This window comes from Nicotiana tomentosiformis, chromosome 1, assembly GCF_000390325.3.
Source record: "Nicotiana tomentosiformis chromosome 1, ASM39032v3, whole genome shotgun sequence".
In the NCBI taxonomy this organism is placed as follows: domain Eukaryota; kingdom Viridiplantae; phylum Streptophyta; class Magnoliopsida; order Solanales; family Solanaceae; genus Nicotiana; species Nicotiana tomentosiformis.
In genome coordinates this window covers 93,667,765-93,690,639 of record NC_090812.1, presented here as the reverse complement: position 1 = coordinate 93,690,639, position 22,875 = coordinate 93,667,765, and the positions used below count along the sequence as shown (strand labels likewise).

Here is a 22,875-nt window from a genome sequence, read left to right as displayed (position 1 = left end):
GCATGTATTTATTTTGCATATAGATGGACATTCTTGTACGGTTTGGTTCGCCCGGGTTAGATAGTGTGCCGGGTGCCGGTCACATAATTTTGGGTCGTGACAAACTTGGTATCAGAGTACTAGGTTCTAATTCGAGTCCAAGGAAGTCTATGGAATCGTGTCTAGTAGAGTTCACTTTATTAGTGTGTTGTGCACCACACCCATAACGGAAAGGCCACATGGACATTTGTACGATTGTCTCATTCCTTTCTTCTCACTCTAGATCGTGCGTTAAAGCTTGAAGTGAGGAGAAAATTGTGTATATGTATTGACATCCTGGTGGGGTTTACGAAGGAGAGTGCTGAGCATAATGCTTGAGATTTAAGTAACGACACTAGCTACTAGATGATCTACCAAGAAAGAGTCGGTGCCTCTGTATATGAATATGTGGGAAAAGATAAGAAATGAAATAAAATGGATTCAAATCGAATGATGCAATAACGAATCATATGTTTTTTTTGTCAAGAGCTAATGACTGCTTGAAGGAAGATAAGACGGGAATCGCATTGACCGTTGTCGTGATACATCGAGAATTGCAGGAAGTTTGTGCTACCAAAAAGAATAATCACATCTTCAGAGGGCATGACCCTAGTGGCCTGGTATATGGTTGGGACTGCTCGGGAAAAAGGACATAAATATAATATGCCAGCTACCAGTTCTGAAAGACAAGTTGAACAAGGAGAGGTAAAGTTCATTCGAGTGAATATGATAGTTTCGAGTTGACTAAAAAAGTTTGAGTCCCGAAATCGTTATAGATGGATACTAAAAGTTGATGTGGGCAAGATGGACACTTAGTATGACAGGTTGTAGTCATTATCATGTCACATGAGCTAACAACGACATGTTTAGAGTATCAAGCACATTTCTGAGTGATCAAGGCATTATGAAGGGAATTAATTGTTAATAATAAATATTGATATACATTGCAATGATATAAAGACACTAGAATGGATAAGCAGATGACATGTCAAGGTACGAAGTGTATAAAAGGCATGACCTCAGAGGTTAAAGGGGTAAGATAAATTGTTTATAAGGCAAGTTTTCATGAATGGATGATATTAAACTTGTATAGACGGGGTATGTCTCATTGGTGTTGATAAATTTAAAATGTGAAGTAGCGAGATTTTACTCCAAAAAGCTTTATATGGGCCAATGGAGCAGCTGAGTATGGATTGATTAAAACTCTTACATTATAAAGGGTTTGAATGTGTTGAATGAAGTACGAGGCTAGGTAATACTTTTAAGGAGTTGTAAAATATTACATGAACGAATTAAGGCTAAAGAGTTGGAGAACAATAATATTATATTTCGAAAGTTGACGAATTGTAAGTGTTTCAAATATATGTATTGATGTCTCATGCATCCTAAAGATGTTGTGTGGAAATGAGGCTAAGGATATCCTATTAGATATGAAAGATCTCATTGTGTAAACACATATTAAAATTCATGGGTAGTAAGGATATGATCGAAAAGGAAAAAGAAAAAAAAATATGTACGGAGATGTGGTTTGAAAGTCTATATGGCATGTAAAAATAGGTTGTGTGTTGCTTGCATTATAATTGCGAAAAAAGAGTTATTATTAAAAGTTGCACAAAGATATGATATACGAATTCATGTGAAGCATTCGTACTTGTTCAAAATGGTTGAGCTTCGGCTTAGAGCTTAATGAAGTCGTGCTTGTTAATGACATATTCGGGCATGGACTCAGAAGCATAAGGAAGTTGTACTTGTAGAAAAATATATGTGAATATTAACTCATGAATAACACAATAGAGTTGTACTCCAAATGCGTATCTCAGCTAAGATCAATGAGTGTGTATATTAGTAAAGTTATAAGGTCTGTACAGATATAGAAAGAGAAATATGTTAATCATGATATTGTAGTAAGGGTGGAGAATCATTATACTTAGCAACATGAGTTGTGGGTTGAAAGTGTTGTGGTATTTAAGAAAGGAAAGGAACCAAGAGAGCTATGATGAGTGTAGAGATTCAATCATATCGCCGGAATCAAAAGATAACACGAATATGATGATCATGAGATCTGAGTCAAACTCAGTCAGAAGTGAAGACTATGAGAAAAGATTCTTCATTGGGAAATAAATGACCCTTAACATTAGGGTAGACACGTAAGTGTATCGGACAAGTGTACTTATGATTTAAAGACTTTGTAAAGTCCATGGAAGAAGCGTAGAAGCTTGTGAACGGACTCACTCTTAAGTGGGGGAGAGCCATACATGTAATTTCACCTTAAGGTGATGGGTGAAGGAAAGAGAGATCTTACCTGCTGGAAACGGAAAAGACAAGTTGAATTTATCAATATCTTCCAAGAGTAGAAAAAGTATAAGAGCAATAAAGTAGGTTGTAATGGAGCTACAAGTTTATTGTAAATAAAAGAGGTACAATATTTTTGTTGTGAAAATTAAAGAGGTAGATTATTATTGTTCGAACAAGTTGCCAATGAACAATCAAATGGTTCAAATGAGTTTTAGAAGTTCGGGTTGGGTATGAACCGACTTGAATACTTGAATGCCAGTTTAAAAGAGAAAAAAAGGGTGAATAAACATGAAAATGTTATTGCGCAAAAGTAGCTGGAGGGAATAGAGAAATAATTTTTTCGAGTGTATTCCTAACATGAAGTGGGCTTTGTAAGTTGAGACATGATGCCCAAGTGAATTCAATATGTTGGAAGGGAGCTATAATCCTTAAGAGGGATCATATTGAAGGCCAAGTGTCGAAGGCCTACAGGTAGTGATGTTACTATGATGAAAAAAATATCCTAGCGAATGGAACCACGAATGTCGATATTAAGAAATTGATGGTTGGTGTGTGTGTCACAAAATTAGTAATAGTGGGGAATGAATATTTCTATGAATAGGGCATATTAGCTATGATGAGTAACAAGTTGGGGATTAAAAAATTCTAGTTGTGATTGCCGTAAGGGCAAGGAGATAAACTGCACGTTATTGGCGAACAAGGTAAGACAATGTCGTGCTTGATTTTTGAAGGGATAAAGTAATGTTCTAAATGGATGCAGATGAACTTAAGTCTCAAGAGTTTCTAATGGATGAATGACATCATGAATAATATCCGAATAAAGGAGTTACATGATTTTGAAATCTTTTCCGCAAGAAAGTTGATAAATGGGATCCTAACCCATAAAAAAAAACTCCTAAGTGTGAATTTAGTCAAAAAGTTTGAAAATGGAGGACGAATTATGTAAGGTTAATTTAAGCCTTATGCTGAAACTTTGGTTCTAAGAGAATTATAAAAGATGTAGGGATGAAAATAAATACATGGCGTCTCAAGTGTAAAGTTGTTATTCGGACGGACTTCACCAAGAACATGGTTTAAGAAATATGATGTAATATTCATAAAATAAAATTGTTAATGAAAAGTGTTGCAAGCCCCAGATGGAAGCGCCTGCTTTTTCGAGGTTGCGTATGGTTTCTAAAAAGAGAGAAGGTGTGCACGTGATTTTACTTTGCTACCAGAACTACCTTTAGTAGATTTGATAGTATAATTGCTTAACTACGAGAGTATACGTATGATGAGTCACGTGTGATTTATATGGTGAATGAGATAACCTTAAAGGTAATGCTATTCTCTATTCTTGATAGCATGTTTGGATATTAATAGTTATGGTTCGATTTACGAGGAAGGATCAATTTAGATTCTTGTTATGCGAGTCCGTGGTTGAAAATTTAAATTATTGCTTCAGCTAAATTATATTAGTATAATCATGACTTCGAGGAGGTCACTTGGGTGGCCTAGGAAAAAATAAAAATTAGATATCCACACTTGTTCGGAACTATATTTATGACTACTTCTTAAAATCTTCAAATTTAGTGAATATCGTATTTTGACTCCACGGAGCAAGTAAGTAATTTATTTATCTTGATTATAAGTTTAGGGTTGCATATATTATTAGTGTTGTTGATTCAGTTATTGCCTATGATGGCTAGATTTGACACATTATAATAGATTTTATTGTTGTGATGCCGAAAGTGGCTATGCAGTTATGATTTGAGGCATACGAGGTCGATGTTATATTGTTGATATTGCTATGTGTGTAGAGCAGCGTTGGCTTCTTTATTTGTATCCTTGTGTCTCGCTAGCAAGTGAAGAAAATTTAGATAGGCCTAGAAATAAAGGAAGCTCTGACGAAATTTTTGAGAATTTGGAGAATTAGTAAAAAGGGATGAGTAATAATGAGGTCATTTGGTGCAATGGTCAAAAAGGATTGTGATTGGATATTTAAACTTGATTTCGTCTTCACCATGACATTCGAAAATGAATGGTTCTAAGTGGAGGAGATTGTAAAGCCCCAGAAAATTTTTCTAACAAGATTAAGCCGAACTCGATCTTAAAAGAATAATTTACGAGACCTCGAAGTGCTTGCGAACCCACACGAGGATAATAGGATCATTACAATACTTCGACATGAAAGTAAGATAGATTTAAGGTCCTCAAGTTGTATGATTAAAGGCATAGATTGAAATGATTGAGCTAAGAGGGAGGAAAGGATTCCAGCAGACCTATGTAGCATTCTTGTGTACCCTACGCAGGTTGCGTAGGCAAAAACATAATAAAAGTGAGAGGGAGGACTCAAGCTGCGTAGGCTACGCAATTTGCCTACGCATGCTATTTTCTATAAAAATAGGGGGATTCGGGGAGAGAGAAAGAAATTTTATTTTTGGCTAAGTATTGGGTTTTAGAGAGAAGGTGGAGCATCCCTAACACAAATACACATCAAAGGTGAGTTTTATGATATTTTATAATTGATTAACACTAATTAATGATAGTATTAACATCTACATGGATTGAAATTCATAGGGATTCCTCTAATCTTCAAGAATCATTCAAAAGGGTACAAGTTAGGGTTTGAGCTACAAGAGGTAAAATCCCTACCCTACACCTAAATACATCTATGGATTAAGTGTTTGGAATATATTGTGAAGTAGAAAGTACCAATTGGTTGAAGAATTATGCTAGTCCTTGAAATGGGTATTGTGAGTTAGAGTTCTTGAATGGAGAAGAAGATGAATAGTGAATTTTTGAATCTTGTTAAGATGATTGGTGATCTTAGTGCTTCAATAACTTAATCATGATTAAGTATTGAATCGTATAACATGTATTAGGCTTAAAGTCCAATGATGGAAGCAACTAAGGATAAAAGAGATATGTATGGGTGAATTGGGCTTGTTGAAGACTTATAGTTAACTTGTGAATCTTAAATGGGTATCGACATATATTTGGATACATTCTGATGTCTTGGGATGTCTAATGTAGATATTGCCTTGTTGACGACGTTTGAGAGTTATAAATGAATTGAAGCGTCGTACTATTATTTTGAAGCTTGGACTTGAGGTAAGTTGATTAATACTTACTCTTCTTAAGAGATTTTCTCTAAAATCATATTTGAGTTATTACGTGAGTTTGTAAATGTGTATCCATACTTGTGGGGACAAGCGAGAAAGGAGGTCACCATGTATTTGGAGTTGTATTGCATAAAGAAAGTTTTATTGTTTTACAATTGAAAATTCTTGTTTTTAAAGATTCGATGTCAAACGATGCTTGAGAAAAATATTATAAGTTTTATTCAAACTTGAGTTTGGAAAGAATATAAAATATTTGAGTGCCGGAGATGTATTTTTATGAAAAGTATTTCCTTTAAAACTTGATTAATGGATAGCACTCGTTGTATCTTTGAAAGATGGATGTTAAATTGCTAAAGGCATTAACATGAAAAAGATCATATGTTTTATTGTTTTATTCAAATGGTTTAGTTTGGCCATGAGCAATGATTCAATAAAAATAGATCCTTTGAAGCTAATATGCTATGAATCTATTTTTGAAATATCAAATATTTTTGGAGTTACTAGTGGAGACCACCGAGATTGGTTCGAATGTTGAGTTCATTACCATGCAACTACACGTGCCGGTGTAGGGTCACATTCCAAGACTAAGCCGAGGTTTGTGGGATAAAGTCCCCCATTGAGAGGACAAATGATCATTACTTAAAGTAATGAGGTTAAGTCGACTCAGACGGCACTACGGGAAGCCGCCCAGACAAGTAGGGTCAAATACTTGTTACTAGGTCGATCACCTAGTAGTTATTTATTATGTCGGTGTCGGTATAGTACTCCCGGTGAAAAGGTAAAAGCTAATTTTATTATGTTTAGGCCTAAGGAGCCAAAAGTGATTTTAATGACTTAATGAGGTTGAAATGATTTTACATGATTTTATTAGAATCATGGGTTGGTATAAATGTTTTAAAAGTTTATATCATGATTTGCATTTTTCTAATCTTTTCATTTAAAATGATAAAGAGCATGAATTGATATAACTGTTATCGTTTTATATCAATGTTGGTTGCATTATTTTTGTAAAGCTTTGTCCCAGAAACTTGAGTTAGAGAGAGTCTATGATACTTATTGAGTACCGTTGTGGTGTACTCAGCCCTCAGAGGCCCTTCTCCAGGGTCCCACTTACTTTACATATTTTCAGGATAAGACGTGGTACATGATGAGCTGATGGGGCAATAGGATGACTCTCTTTCCGAAACATATAGCAAGGCACCACTTCTATTCCGTGGTAGCCTTCATGTTGATCTTACTTACTTTTGGTTGGGTATGTCTCAAGTATTTATTTCATCATTGTGTCTTAGAGATTACATAGACAGTTGTTATTCTTTTTTTTTAGTTGAAATCGAGAGTTATTCGTATGTCATGCATGAAAGAAATATTGTTATTCTTTAGTGTATTTTTTTTCAATTATTAAAAAATAATGAATTTAAAGACTTTGTTTCATGTATGATTTTAATCATTTAAAATGATTGTGCTTTCAAAAAGACTTCCGCATGTATTTATTTTGCATATAGATGGACATTCTTATACGATTTGGTTCGCCCGAGTTGGATAATGTGCCGAGTGCCGGTCACGTGATTTTGGATCGTGACAAAAACATAGAGTTGTATTCATGGATAGTGTCAGTAGTAGATTGAATGGTTGAATAAAGTACAGGTAGAATAGTTCCAAAATATATGAATACTGAGATCTGACTCTGGAGTCCAAAGAGTCAATTGTACATATTGAGATACTTGGTACATTTTCAGTTTAACCAAAAAAAAATACATTAATAGTAATATAATTGTGTGATTCTATTCTTAATGTATATCTTGAAGGTATATAACAACGCACAAAATTGTGCTGCGTAGATGGATACAGACGGATACTCTCCCTCCAACAAACAAACTCAATACCACCATCTTCTTCTTTTCCTGAAGAAAAAAAAAAGTATTTCCAAGTGTTACTGACTTATGTTAGTATATCCGTTAGTGGTTGTTCGTATTTGTTTTATGACGTTGATACTCGCTACTTCTGGGAAGCTTCACTTGACCCCTTAGAATCGCTTTTAACACCTTTCAGTTTCTCCTCAATCAATCGCCGCAATCATTCCTAATCCTACTACAAGACAAGAATGCCAACATATATAGTTGAACTGTAGGTAAACTAGATAGAAAAATTAGAAACAAAGTAGCCTCTTCTCTAAGGATTTGAAAATACTTTTATTGATTTAATAAACTTTAACATGTGATAGTATGTTAGTTATTATTTTTATTAAATTAACAATTAATGTTCGAAATTTAAGTGTGTAAAATATTTCCGTCAATGTATGAAGCTTAAACTTATTTTCTAAGGAAAACACATTGTTTTGTCCGACAATAAATTAGTAACAGTAGGTTTTCTGGGAGGGAGAACGTTGCTGAGCTTGCTTGCTGTTTAAAGAACAAAATATCTAGGGTGAAAGCAAAGTTTCAACTAAATCAAACCTAATAAATGGTTTGAAAATCACATGATCATCAGTCCTGGCCTCCTGGGTCTCTAAGTTAATACCCTTTGATCTACAATGCTCAAAATGACCTCTAGGAAATGGTTCTAACATATCCCTTTACAATTTCATTAGCCTTTAAGGGTTTTTTGTGTTTTATTTTTAGATTTTTTACGCGTAAAATAAAGATTTCTTGAGAGGTTTAACATAAAACTAAAAATTGTACTAGTAGGCCATAGTTCCTTTTCTTTTCATCATCACTGGGATAAATGTTATGTTTCGATTGCCTAATATATGTACATAATTAGCGGATATATTATTAAGGGAAATAAAGCTCACTTTTTTAAAGTGGCCTAAAAATTAAGTTAGTCACTAATTTATGTGGGATATTCATTTTCTTCCACACTTGAACTATTGAAAATCCAAACACTCTATATGTGTGAATTATTTGTTATGCTCTTAAACAATTTCTAGACTGTTTGTGGATAATATGTTCCTCCAAGCATGAATATGTCTACGGCAAATTAAGGTTAAAAAATATGGAATATGTTGCCCCAATATAAAACTACAGGCATAGCATGCAACAGGCAGGAAACAAGAAGTAGCAGCTCCTACAGGCCAAGTGGGGCTTCATTTCAAGAATCTGACAAAACCCAAAATCAATAAAACTATCTTCTTCTTTTCAGGGGAAACAAGGCATTAATTTTCAGTTTTAGAGGGGGCGGAGCTTGAGTGTATGCTACGGGTTCGACCAAACTTAGGAACTCTAGTCCAGCCTTGTAGCTATTTTTATCTTAAGAAATTTATTAAATATGTATAGATTATTAATTTGGAACTTATTAACTTAAAAAGAACTAAAATCTCGAACTCATAAATTTCAAATTTTAGCTTCGCGTATGAACAATAGTGTATCTTTTAGTGTTTGTTAATTATTTGTAATATTATGTTGGTATTCGTACTTCTGTGAACCTTCATTTGACTCCCCCACAGATACGCTTTTTTTTCCAACATCTTTCCTTTTCAGTTCAATCAATCACCGCAAGCATGCCTCATCCTACTACAAGACAAACAAAGCCATCATTTAATTATATCAAAATTAAATTTGAACCAGCAGAAAGAGAATATTGGCAAATTAAGCCGCCTATTTTCAACATAATGGTTGTGTATTTCAAAACCACAAAATGAACGTACGTATTGTGTACTTGGATTGGGGAAACTTTGCTTCACTTGCTTGCTGTTTAAAGAACAAAAGTCTAAGGTGAAAGCAAAGTTTCACCGGAAACAAACCTAATTAACAAATGCTTTTAAGCAATTAATGTCATTATATCTAGGTATCAACATTGGGCCCTAAATTAATCATTGATTTTGATCAAAATGCTTAAAATGACCTTGACAAGCCATGACCTTTTTCATTTTCGAATTTAAATTATATATATCGAGGGTAAAAATATTTACATGTAAAGGAACTGTCATATAAATGATCGTATAAATTATTTATCCTCCTTGTTAGGCTTGTTAGGTAGAAAGCTTACTCGCACCTAATTTTACATCAAAGCATGCCAACTTCATTGGCGGATACACCTTACCCCATATGAACAATTTTATTAAATATGTGTATATAGATAACAAATCAAATAAAAATATTAGTTTAAAAAAAAGATACCGCTTATTGGTATATTAATTTATTCAAAAAAAATTCAATTCTTAATGTCTATTGAGAAAAAAATTATGTGCGCCACTGCAATTGACCATGGTTAAATGATGGTAAAAAAAAACTTAAATTATTTCTTTTTTAATTTGTCGATCTCCTCTTGTAGTGTTTTAAGAGTAATAAATAAATAAAAATATAACTGGCTGCTATTTGTGCTTATTTAAGAAATTCAACACAATTTTGGAGCCAAATATATGTCAGCCAACAACTGTCAAGGTAGTAATTGGGCTTACATGATTGGAGCAAAATGTACTCATAATTAAGTACCTAACGTTAGACAAAGATGCAGCTGTCTAACTTTTCGTGAACATAACTGTAATTACCATCTAAAAGAAAAGAAGAAGAAAACAAATTGTCTGTGCGTGCCGTAAGAATGTCTCCCTGATGAAAATAGACATGTCATTTTTATGTAAAAATTAGATTTACGTTTTTTTAGTTCTAGAGGAATAAAAACAGTAAATAAAACAAAGTTGCTGTCAAAGTGGGATTCCTACCATCTCGTTCTTAACTAAATCTTTGTGCATGTCATGTATACTTAAGTAACACTATAATATAGTGCTCATAATAGATGAGTAGCGGCAAAAATAAATTTTTTGTTAAACTTATAATAAAATGAAGGATATGTATATGAACTGAGAAAATGGAGCTATCATAGTTAAACGATAAATTGATACGAAAATACATGCAATTAATAAGTCGTGATTAAGAAAATGGAGTCAGTAACTTTGTTTTTCCCCCCTAATTGCATTTGCAGCGTACAAGGCGTGTCTTTCACGAAGAGGTTTGCACCGCCCAACAGCGTACTAAACAATCAATACTTCGCTATGCCAGCTTTGGGTCCCCCTAACAATTCAACCCCAACTTCATCCGCTTCTCACTACTCTTTCTTTACAGTTTCTTTTTTGACATATTTCCCACCAAACCGCGCAATTAATTAATTTTGAGTTCACTCTCATTTCCCAACTTATGAGCTGTGCGTTAATTACATGTATGTATATACATAGTTTCTGGCTCTCCCCTGCAAAACACGTCCGCTCCAAAAGTTCTCATTTTTTGCTGCCAGTACTGCCACTGCCATTTCTTTTCATTATAGTTATTGCTATCTTCTACTTTAAATTAAAACACAGCTGCAACAAGGTCAAAAATGCAGAAGAAGAGATCAGTGGTTGGTCGTAGAGCTTGGAACATTCTCCGCCTAGCCTTGTTATGGGCAAGAAAAGGTGGCATTTTCAAGAACAGACACCTTATAGCCGATCTCCGTTTGCTTCCCAAATACATTAGAAGCCTCCGTCATACCAATGACTATTGGTACGGATACGGTGTTGGTCCCGGTGCTTTACATTATGAGTTTTCCTTTGATGACACCCCTATCATTCATGTCAAGATGCATCGCCCTGCTTCCTTGCGTTTCAAGATGCCTAACATCCCCTGCATCAAACCTCAAGTTAACTTTGACTTTGATGATGATGATGTTCCAAGGAGAAGTTTTTTGAAGAGTGCCGATGATGAATATGCGAGCTATGAGGTCTCTGAGGAGATTAGTTGTCCTGGTGATGAACCTATTGATATGAAGGCTGACCAATTTATTGCAAAGTTCTATGAACAAATAAACCTGCAAAATCAAATGTCTATGAGCTAATTGAAGGTGACAATTAACGGAGAGTACGTTGCAGAAGCTTTTGACTAATTATAATCTACGAATTTACTCTTTCTTGTATCCATTCTTGCCCTTGTTTCGGTTAGATACCTGTAGTATTCCTTATGTATAGGAGGCCTTGCGCCATTTTTGTAGATAGATGAGGTGTTTCATTCCATAATTCTTCAAAAATAGAAGTATCAAAAAACAATTTCCAGAATGATTTTGCTTCAAGTGTTTACATTGACTGATAAAACAAGCGTTGACGACAGTCACCAGGGGGTAACATTTTGCTTAATGGGAGGCAATATTTGGCAACTTGAGCTGGAAGCCATGTACAACTATGGCACCAACCAATTTTCACCCACAAATTTTCCTTCTTTTAGCAGCTATTTGTTGGAGTATTTTTCTGTTTTTCCGATTCAATTTTGAAGTTCGTAAGTGAAACTTTTATTTCTTTTCCAGATGTTCAAACTGTAGAATCCATGATCTGGCAACCTTTTTTTGGAAACAATACAAATTGAACTGAATTCCCCATTCGGGACACAATCAGACTGTTGGAACCGATCCTACAAGGGTTTTTACCCTCAAATATATATTTCACCTTATAAAGTCTTTGGCTCTAATCCAACCTGTCTGCCTTTAGTGACTCTTGGATCATATGTAGTAAAAGAATTTCACCATCTCACATCTCCGATTTCCGTTTTGAGTCTAGGCAATAAATATGTACAACACTGTCATTCGCAAAACAATCATGGTTAAAAACACAAATAAAAAGAGGCGCCATCAGAGTGCAGTAGAGAAAGAACCAAAGCATTCAAACTAAATCTCTAAATTATAAGTAACAAGAAGGGTATTAGCTAAATCACTTCGAAATGATTGACAACCATAGAACGTAGCTCTTCATACTCGAGGGGGCTCTGGTCCACAAGCAGACATGTGCAGTACGTCAACATTTATCTCACCACCAGTTGACAAGGATTGGAAAGGATCACACCACAAAATCAATTTTCCTGCAATCAAAACCACTTAGTAGATTAAATTATTGAAAAGAGACCGAAGCAATTGCCAACTCAATACCACACAAGTTTCATCTTTCATTAGTATAGCAGAAACCCCCTCCCCCCAAGTACTCTCAGCTAAACTGTTGGAATTGTAAATTTGCAAAGGAACAACAAAAATTTCAAATGACAAGCATAGATGCATAATCTACAAAACTCAGCTTTAGACCCCCTGGGACAAGTATTGTCGACTACAGGTCGCGGCTGGTGTTGGGCAGCTCACCAAAGTGAGAAAAGAACACTCCAAAAAGTTGAAGAAGAGTGCTATAGTGGGCGATGGGCAGGCCATAAAAATAAAAGACAGTAATGTACCTTGTGAGCAAAAATTTACCCAACTAGTTACTGCTGCTGTTTTGCTTATATGCTTCCATTCTGCTGCGTCTGGACGTAAGCTTCTAACTGTCCTGTTGCTGCCATGATAAGACCTACAGTACAATGACAATTGTAAGGTACTTCTTCCACTGCTGGCAATGGTCACAGCATGCCAATAAACAAGTTGCAAAATCTGTAAAATCCTGTTCCGAGACTGCACAAGCTAAAAGCAATGGAAGTTTTCTGTACTATTAATCCAGGTCTCTAGAAGGGTAGAAATATGGAGCAAATAACAATAACAAGCTCAACTGTTAATCTAGAGGAACGCAAGAGCAAACATAGATTTCTTCCAGTGTAAATAACTGCTAAATGACGAATATGCCCATCTAGATAAACATCACATTGATGCCATTATTAACACAAACAATGATCACAAATTACTGCAAAAAAAAAAAAAAAAAAAAGTACGGACAACTGCCAAAATAATGGCTTTGCCATCTTAAATAAACGACATCATACTGACTCTGCTGCATTAACACAATCTGTTCGCAGAAAATGACTGCAGAAACATTAAAAAGCAACACCACATGCATGCAAATTGCATCAAGTTTATAGGCTATACTATCAGTTTTATTATAAAATTTGAAAGAAAAAAGTCAACCATCTAAGTCCTACCTAGAAAAGGAGCTGAAGGTCTCCCTGGCCTTGACTTGTATTCAGGATGAAATTGCACACCAACATAAAATGGATGACCTGGAAGCTCTAATATCTGCACAAAGAATAAGAGGATGAAAAAATGGAGAAAAATCTACAAGCAATAAGAAGAAGAAAAGTAATGAAGAACTTAAAACAATGTGAACCAATAATTACTAGAACATAAAGCTTATGAAGTTAAGCTTATGAACATAATGGAGTCTAAAACCAAAGGATTATGAAGAATAGTTTTCACCAAGTCAATAGCAATTTAAAGCCTATAGTCCAAAATCAAACCTCCATTCGTTTTCCACTTTCGTCCCTTCCCACAAATCTCAGACCAGCTTCTTCCAAAGTCCCTACAACTTCAGGATTGACCTGCAATATGTACCACCATTTTATTCAGTGGGCATGACAGCATAATTCATGCAGCAAGGATCACCATGCAACAAGTGCAAGGCCTATGGTTAACCTCATATCTATGGCGATGCCGTTCATCCACATACTTAGAATTGTGATACCTGTCAAGAGAAAAGATATTGTGCATGTATCAGGAAACACACATTGGAAATTAAGAAAAATCTTTTATTTATTTTTTTGACAGGTAATAATTTATTAGAAAAGCATTGAAGGGACGTGCAACCAATAACCAGAGAGCAAAAACAAAAACAAGCCAGCAGAGATCCCAAAAATACCCATTTTACATCCTGTATCTAAGCTAATCTTAGATAGGTGAAAGAGAACTAGTAATATCTCAATGAAAGCAGATGGGTGAACTATTATGATGGGGCGAATCCCAAACGAGACTGACACAAAATCACATCTTATGCTCCTGGTGTAGAGATGCTCCAAAGAAATTGGCAATTCTAGACTTATTATATCCTATAAGTCCACAGAAATCTAATTGATCAAGCATCTGGTCAAGGCGCTGTTATGATGAATAAATGATACTAGTTAAAGTAGTAGTACATAAATTGAATGGGTCAACATTGATGCATAGATTCCATACAGTTTTGACGTGATACAATCAGGAGTCTGGAACAACGTTCTCCTAGATCCAAGTCTCATGGTGCTTCCCATATGTGTTTTTGACCCCTGCAAAATAAAAATAGTGATATTAGAAAAGGCATAACCAGAGAAACATATAAACGAGACAAATATTTAGTCATCTCTTTGAATTATTAAGAGCTAACTACCTCAGGCATAAAAATTACAACAAGGTCCGGTGTCTGGGGGTCAAACTCTTCACTGTTTGCTTTTTCCATATGCAACACCTGCAAAATTGAAAAGAGATGCTGGCACATAAAAGAGATGGTTTAAACACAAGATATTCCAATTTGACAGTCTAAAAGAATCAACTTACAGATCTGGCAAACTCAATTACAGAAATCTGCATCCCTAAACAAATCCCGAGATACGGTACGTTATTTTCCCTAGCATACCTTGCAGCCAATATCATCCCCTTGACACCACGATCACCAAACCCACCAGGAACCAAGACACATGCTGCACCCTGGAAAAGGTTGGTTTCAATCTCAATAGCTTGTAAAATGAGTTATAGAGTACTCTATCAAAGAATGAGTTCTACAGTAACAGCTGAGCCTGTGTGATGAAAGCACCAATGCGAAAGGGTGCTTAGCAGCATAAGACTCGCCCGAACATTTTTGCAATCTTGATAACCATAACGAGAAAAACATATTCAGGGATAGATGGTTAGTTAGACTGTTAAAAGTCTTACCATAATGGCATATTCACATGCATGTTGTAAAGAAGATAAACCTTGGGCTTTACTTAAGATATATGTTGTGAGTTGAGGATTGTCCAAAACCATTTAAGGAAACAACAATCCATTTCTCAATCAATGTCGGACACTTAACCCTTCCCCCCAAACCCCCAACCCCACCACACACGCCAAGGCTGGACATCTGGAGCGTGGGACAACATAACATGGGGGCCTAACATTAAGTAAACCAAGAACTGGAATACGTCCGACTCTAATACCGTATAAAGGAAATGGACTTTGAGCGTTACACCCCAAAAGTTAGCTCATGAGATGAGGATTGTGCAAGACCATATAAGGAGACAACAGTCCATTCCCTCAACTAATGTGGGATAGTTAACACGTCTCAAGTGAGCAATCATGCAGAAATGATATAGAAACTGAAAACCCATAACCACCACATGAAAATTCAACCATGCTAGAAATGATCCAACCACAAAAGGAAAGAAAACGGAGAGAGAGAAAGTACTGCATTGACAGATGACTCATATCTCAAGATGAGAAAAATAATAATATGCCATGTTAAGAGGTCATCATTGAAGACTAATAAACTTTCCCTTAAACTAGAAAAGGCAGTCTTAGTAATTCATGTCTAAGAATGAACTGACACTAAAGGAGCGAACAAGAATGATGGATGACACAAGTTATTATTACTAGACAAGGATCAACTTTTACCCTTAGAGTCTCCCACGCTGTTGCATAAGCTTCTGGGGCCTGACAGAAAAACGATAAGATAGTTGCAATCAGAAGCTCATAACAGCACCTAACCAAAAACAGAGAGAAATATAAGTACCGATTGAGCACTATCATCTTCAAGATCTGATGCTGCAATCCAGTCAATGGATGGCTTATATGAACATGCAATACATGCATGCAAAAGGGCCTAAAATATGAAGAAAAAAAATTATAAAACAGACTAGTCAACACCACAGCATATATAAACATTCGATAAATGCAACCAGGAGGGCCCAGAAATATGGGAAAGAAGCAAGTGAAGATAAGGAATTAACAGTTTAACGCTTATAAGCATGTTTCTTCAGATTTCAAAACTAGAAAGCGGGACAATGGGAAAAGCTGCTTTAAAAAAAAAAAAAAAAGGCCAAAGCTAAACTCAAATGCTAAATTTGACTATGGTCAAACGAAAAAGACACATCCCAAATACAAAATGTAAGCTTAATAAAGACGGTGCATGTTTTTTGTAGTTTCATATTGTTACCTTCACTACAGATAAGTAAGAGTCTGTTAACCCAACATACTTCCCAACCATCGCAATTCTAACCTGCGGAAAAAGGTAGTTTTCAATTACAATGTATATATTTGTTAAAAGTATACCTACATTGTGTAGATCCTACTAACAGTTTTGGTAAGATTGTCGAAGGTCTCAGCTCTTCTCGTCCACTCCCGTAAATCAACAGGTTTTGCGACACTGACACAGAGAAAACACTAATATCAGAGGACACATCAAGCACCTTGCTCTAACTTGCTCATTGTAGTCCATGTCAGATATCAGCTACTAGAACTAAGCCTAAATAGCAAAATTACTGCTAGAAAATCATAAAAGAGAGAGAACTGCATATCCAATTCATCCAAGTTGAGAAGCATTTTTTCATTTCAGTAGAATAGTGAGGAAATATGAGATGGGAAGAGGACGGTCACATTCTAAATCTATATTAATGTTTATATTACAGAAAGGAGGTAATTTATTACCTCAGCAAATCCAATTGCTTTAGAACGGCATCATGTGCATTTTGGTTCTGTGACAAATATGTAACTTTAGCAGCTATATTTTTATATAATATATGTCAAAGGACAAAAGGTAGCAGTTGGTAGACCCACCCGAAGCAGGAGCGGAATATGCCAAATGTTTGGAACATCATGGATATTTAGGATGTTAGCAACCTGTAGGGAAGCAGATCAAAATGGAAGAAATGAAAAGGAACTCCCAATTCTATATGCAAAATCACAAAAAGCCTCGCAATAGTTAAACTTACAGCAACGTGACAAAACTGTGAAAGCTTCTGTTTTGTATTCTCCAGTAAAGGCTGCAAGAGAGTTGAAATATTTCAACAATATCAGCAGAATGTAGTAGTAGAGAAACCAAAATCCTATAATTTAAGGTTTAAAACAGTTCCAAACTTTTCTTCTGTTAAGTAATAGTTTTTCATTTCTCTAGGTAACAATAAGGGTTTACCACATAAAGAGAGATAAAGTAGTTAAAAGATAGGTTCCAACTCTTAGGATGCCACACAAAGCTGGAATGAAGTTCACATCTCGTTATTTGACAACTTTGGAGAACAAGCCAAAAGAAAGGGAAGGAAAGGACCAGAACAGAGGGGCTACTGTGAGATCTTTACATCTCCAAGCTCACGCTAGGACTAGGCTATTGCAAAACTATAATGGAAGTCCCAGCATAAATAAACCGACTCACATCTTCTACAAAATATAAAATGCAGGAATTTATATCATTGGGGAAAACAACATACCTGAGCAGACCGGCATGCCAAAAAATGGGGAGTCAAACCTAATGCTCTCAGCTCCCGCACACTATGTTGCGTAGGCTTTGTTTTCTGCAGACACATGGAGAACGCAATGAGGGATATATGGAAAAAAAAACATGAAAAGAAAATTCACATTGTTCAAACATAAATGTTTTATGGACTATTACTTGCTCACCGACAACACCTAGTACAGGTATAAGACTGACATGAATAAGGCAAAAGTTGTCTTGCCCTGTTGAGAAAAATAAAAAGGTTACAAAAGGAGATTAGTGTAAGGGAAGCTAACGATTACATTAGTACACATCATAAGAGGGCATTCCTTATAGAGAATAACAAGCCAATGACTTTTCCATATCCATCATAACGCAAAATCCTACTTACCAACTGAGAAATACAACTGCCGTAAAGCCTCAATGAAGGGCATCGATTCAATATCACCTAAAAACAATTATGAAAGAAGTTACTAGAGAGATGCTAGATGCACAGGTAGCTTAGATGCACCAGAAGGACAGGAAGGGCAGGGCTTTTAGTAGATTAGATGCACCAGTGTTCTAGAAGCACTTACCTACAGTCCCCCCCAATTCAATGACACAAACGTCTGCAGGTCCATCTTTCCCATCCACAGGGGTCAGAGATACCGACTCAATCCAATCCTTAATAGCATCAGTGATGTGGGGAACCACCTACAGAGAGAGAGAGAGAGAGAGAGAGAGAGAGAGAGAGAGAGAGAGAGAGAGAGAGAGAGAGAGAGAGAGAGAGAGAAATTCCTCTGAGTAAATAGGTTTCTTTTCAGTGATGCACCATATATGATATCAGATGAAAGTATAATCACCTGAACAGTTTTTCCAAGATAATCACCTTTCCTTTCCTTCTCCAGAACAGACTGGTAACCCACCCAAAAAGGAAAAAAAGACTGTCAAACAGATCTCATTCCTGAACAGTCGGTAGGCATAGATCCATGTGTGACACACAAATATCTACATGTATATGTTTATTTATAAGAACCTGATATATCTTTCCAGTGGTAATGTTGTTGTCCCTTGTCAATGTCACATCCAAAAAACGTTCATAATTTCCCAAATCCAGATCGACCTGTTAAAGCACATTATTATTATTATTGTAATGAATAAGAGTAATCTTTGATGCTTCAGAGGAAGACCAGAATTTATTGTATGTTAGTACAGTACCAATTTTCTGGTGGAAGACAGTTTTTGTCACACACGCTTAAGATTTTAAAAGAGAATAAGTAACATTAGATATCTATGATAACATGCAGTTTTTGTCACACAAGCTTAAGATTTTAAAAGAGAATAAGTAACATTAGATATCTATGATAACCTGATTTTGTACCATAGAACAGTCCACGCCTAAGATTGTGAACTCTATCTTGTGAATAAGGTACATATGCAAAGGTTAGGTTTTTTCATAAAAGAACAGTGAGTGTGTATCAGTATGCACATTATTTTTATTTTGATATGATAGACTCCACCTTAACCCCCCACCACCCAGGAGCCGAACACCGGCCATTTCCCACTTTATTCTGTTGGTCACTCAGACCTCCAACCTAATGGTTGAAGGTGAAGGATCTTTATAAGCTATCTCTCTCTTATTATTTGAAGTTTATCATTATGTATGTGTGTCTTATACTTACCACTTCCAGACTAGTAAATCTTTAAGATATCAGCTATCCTTGATGTAGTGGAAACAATTTACTTATATGTGGAACAAATTGGATCTACGAGTTTTAATTGTATGAGGACTCATCAAATTAGAGAATGTTAACCATCGTGTACTGGCTCTCCTGCATGATGCAGGCCATATAAGGTAAAACATATCAAAAGTAAAGCATACAATAGAAATATCCAACAAAATTAATTTTCAGTATGCCAAATAATTATTTGAAGATCATCACCAGAGTCAAATTTAAGAAAGACAATTAAAAAAAAAAATCTAAGTAAACAAGGAGAAGGAAGGGAAGACCTCTCCACCATCATCAAGCACAAAAACCTCCCCATGCTCAAAAGGGGACATGGTGCCAGCATCAGTGTTCAAATATGGATCTGCAAAGATGAAAATGTCATAGTGTACTTGAGAGAGACAAAAGTACTCAATTCAAGATCCATCAGCAGAACAACAGAACTAAGAAAACGCATGAATAATCATACTGGCATTCAAGCATCACACATCAAATGAAGATTCAGAGGTAAAAAGCAAATGATAAACAAGACAAGAAGTCTATTCAACTTTCCAATTCGATTTCCAACAGATAACATACACTTATCGGTGTGCAAGATGCAATAAAGTTGACTTTTTTCTATCATTTGTAAAATTTTAATCCTAAATACCTATGCATATGAACACAATGTGGATATTGAGTACTGACGCATTCACATACTCCATAACAAGAGTTAATTCTTCACCGCGGCCAATCAAATCAGCTAAGCAGGAAAGTAATAATGGGGAAATTAATGGTGGATTTTGCGTGACGAAGAATGTTTCCCGAGAATACAATTTTCTGGATGAAATTAGTTTCCCATGTTCAGTTACCCTGAGTTGAGGAAAATATTGTTCCAATAATAACATTTCTAAACAAAAGAGAGAAATGCTTCTTTCATTTTCTTTTCCAAATATCCCAATTTCTACTCCATATCACTTGCTTCAATCAACATTCAAAAGTGTGGTATGACAGAAAATGTTTTCGAGGAAAATAATTTCCTCAATAAAACATTTCCCAGCGTTAGGATACCTTGAATTCTGACAAATATTGCAGCCAATAAAATATTTTCCACAAAAAAGGAGAAAAATGATTTCCCTCTTTATGGGCAGCATCATTTTCCTTTACTCTTACTCCATATCATTTTAACCAACACATAAATTGTTGTCAACAATTTATGATTAAAAATTATGTCAAAATTCTATCCTCCTAGTTTATCCTATACTTGTAGGATTATCCTAGTTTTTCTTTTGCGCTGAAATTACTGCCTTTGTGAGGAGAAGATAAAAAAAGCGTTCCTGCCATCTTTTTGGATCCTATATCTGAATCAAGTTCAAATTTAGATTATTCTATTGGAATTGATAAAACTAGTTCATAAAAATATTCAGTATAAATACCACGTTCCAAAGCAAGCCTCTTAATTAAAAGAAAAATCAATGAATTAAAATTTAAGTTCTTTTTTAGGCTAAATTATCAATTAGAAGAACTAGCTTGTATGAATCGTTATTTGTTTGATTCCAGTAATGGACTAATGGTAGTCCTTTCAGTATCATAATGATACATATCTATCCATGAACTAAAGCGAAACCAAAACAGAAAACAAAACAGTTGAAGAGCAAAAGTGGCTAAACTAAAAGGAAAACAGGGCCATATGCCTAGACTTTGTTGAGACAAAAAAGGATAGTAAAACAAACCAATTTTGATAGAGGTAACACGAAGGCCACATGCTTTGAGGACAACGCCGATGCTACTTGCTGTAACGCCCTTGCCAAGACCACTCACTACACCGCCAGTTACCAAAACGTACTTCATTATTGTGGTCTTCTTCTTGGTTACTTTGTTGTATTAGGGTTTCGGCGGAGGTATTGTTCGGAAAACGGAGGGGGTTACAGTTACACACACCTCACAGGAACCGTACGCCAACTGTTTGTGAATATGTCGGAGCGGGAAGGAATAAAAATGCGTATCTCGTAGGTATTGACTCTTAATAGACGCAGACAATGGAACCTTTAGCCTGCTGTCAGGTCGCTTTCTTCTTTTCATTTAGGGAGAAGGGCCAAATATATACTTTTTACTCTCAGATATTATGTAAGTTTATTCTTCATCAAATTTACATTTATCATTATATTATTCGACTAAATTTACCCTAGTCATTAGTAAAAATTACTATTTATATAAATGCTAAAGTAACTAGACTATACAAATTATTTATGAATATTTTTAATTACCAATGCACCTACTTATCTTCTTGTGATAATGAATTTGAAATTGGTTGAAAATTTTATTTATTTTCAATCACACTGTAAAATTTAGTGGGTCAATTTATTGTATATTATATGCAGCTGATCATCATGTATATATATATTTATATTCGAATATATTTTGTTATTGTTTGGTTAGTATAAAGTTCGATAGACTAACTTAAGAGTGCACAATGCGTCGGTATTTGATTAACGCAAAGTTGAATTCGACAACGAAAAGTTATCACTAATACTTGCAAAGTCTCCATATCTTTGGTGCAATAAATTCATATATTGGAATGTTGTAAACACTTTTGAAATTTAGACAAGCTTTCTAATTTAGATTTTTCAGTTTACTATGCTTTGTTTATACCATTGTATTATTTTAATATTTCTTTCTCTTATTTTTTTTTTCAATTAAGAAATCGGGTAAATGCTAATTATTTCGAAAATAGTAGATCAAGAAAAAGAATAAGTGACTTAATTAAAATGATTTGGGAGATTCTAGGTCACCAGATGAACTTAGAGGTAATTTTTAAAAGTTTGTTAATGGTAGGGATAAATTTGCTTGATAGTATAACGATAGGGGTAAATTTGGCTGAATAATATAATGAAAAATAAATGTAAACAATATCCGAAAGTAGAAGGGTGTATCTCATTTTTTTCCTTTCATTTATAACGGACCGGTCTTCGGCTCTTCGCTCCACTTTCAGGTTTCCTTTCCTATAGCTTTTCTTTTCTTTTCTTTTCCTTTTTTAGTTCTTTTCCCTACTTTTATTTTTCGCGTAACTGAGAGGGGGTTTAGAAGTCTAATATATTTTTTTTCAACTTTAGAGGTCTAATTAGACCAAGAATGAACAAAAGACAACCATAATATGTTTGGCCTAAGATCCTAAATTTTTTGTATTTGAAGAGAGAAAAAATAGCTTTGCGATTGAGTACAAGTGTTTTAACTCATCAAAGAGCTACTACAACCTACAAGATGATCAGATGCCTATGGTCAGTATGATCAATAAAAAGAGTGATAATATATTAATGGGAACAGGTCCAAAATTGTCCATCTACTATGGTATCTAGTTTAAGTTTGTCCCCCGTTATATTTTTCGTTCAGATCGGAGGCGTATCCAGAATTTTAAGACCATGGGTGCACTATTTGAAAGCAGTGAAGGATTTGTCATCCTTTGAACTTTCGGAGCTATTTGTGAACTCACGGATGACCAAATAGTACTAGAACTTGGCTCACCATTTTTCGGCTTGGTAAGATATCTGTCTATTTCAATGTTAAGGATTATCGTTCCTACAAAGTTAAACATTTACACTTTTATTCAATCTATCTTGATTCAAGTAGAATAGTATGACTC

General features: G+C 35.2%; 2 protein-coding genes across 2 annotated transcripts; one reads left to right on the top strand and one right to left on the bottom strand.

Moving 5' to 3' along the window:
• The first annotated feature begins 10,724 nt into the window (after positions 1-10,724).
• Positions 10,725-11,219, top strand: LOC104099268 (uncharacterized). Its single transcript, XM_033656905.1, has one exon. It carries the CDS (start codon positions 10,725-10,727, stop codon positions 11,217-11,219), a length of 495 nt encoding a protein of 164 aa, XP_033512796.1.
• A 659-nt stretch (positions 11,220-11,878) lies between these two features.
• LOC104099267 (uncharacterized) lies at positions 11,879-21,316 on the bottom strand. Its single transcript, XM_009606202.4, has 23 exons — positions 20,969-21,316; positions 19,541-19,620; positions 18,566-18,652; positions 18,393-18,443; positions 18,126-18,243; positions 17,942-17,998; positions 17,728-17,792; positions 17,546-17,629; positions 17,054-17,104; positions 16,899-16,961; positions 16,770-16,816; positions 16,419-16,488; positions 16,279-16,341; positions 15,856-15,945; positions 15,738-15,776; positions 14,646-14,795; positions 14,479-14,556; positions 14,292-14,377; positions 13,755-13,803; positions 13,580-13,660; positions 13,265-13,358; positions 12,590-12,702; positions 11,879-12,229 (listed from the first exon to the last, which is right to left on the bottom strand). The coding sequence occupies exons 1-22, from the start codon at positions 21,084-21,086 to the stop codon at positions 12,635-12,637; spliced, it is 1,689 nt and encodes a 562-aa protein (XP_009604497.1). The 5' UTR covers positions 21,087-21,316; the 3' UTR covers positions 11,879-12,229; positions 12,590-12,634.
• Positions 21,317-22,875: the final 1,559 nt, after the last annotated feature.

Bases quoted from the DNA above. Each gene is read 5' to 3' on its own strand.
- LOC104099268 (XM_033656905.1), top strand. From the start codon at position 10,725: ATGCAGAAGAAGAGATCAGTGGTTGGTCGTAGAGCTTGGAACATTCTC.
- LOC104099267 (XM_009606202.4), bottom strand. From the start codon at position 21,086: ATGAAGTACGTTTTGGTAACTGGCGGTGTAGTGAGTGGTCTTGGCAAG. The intron at 16,962-17,053 runs GTAAGTTTAACT...GCTTCCCTACAG, and splicing joins CACAGTTTTGTCACGTTGCT to GTTGCTAACATCCTAAATAT. The intron at 14,557-14,645 runs GTAAGTTGATTC...TCAATTTTGCAG, and splicing joins TAATTGAGTTTGCCAGATCT to GTGTTGCATATGGAAAAAGC.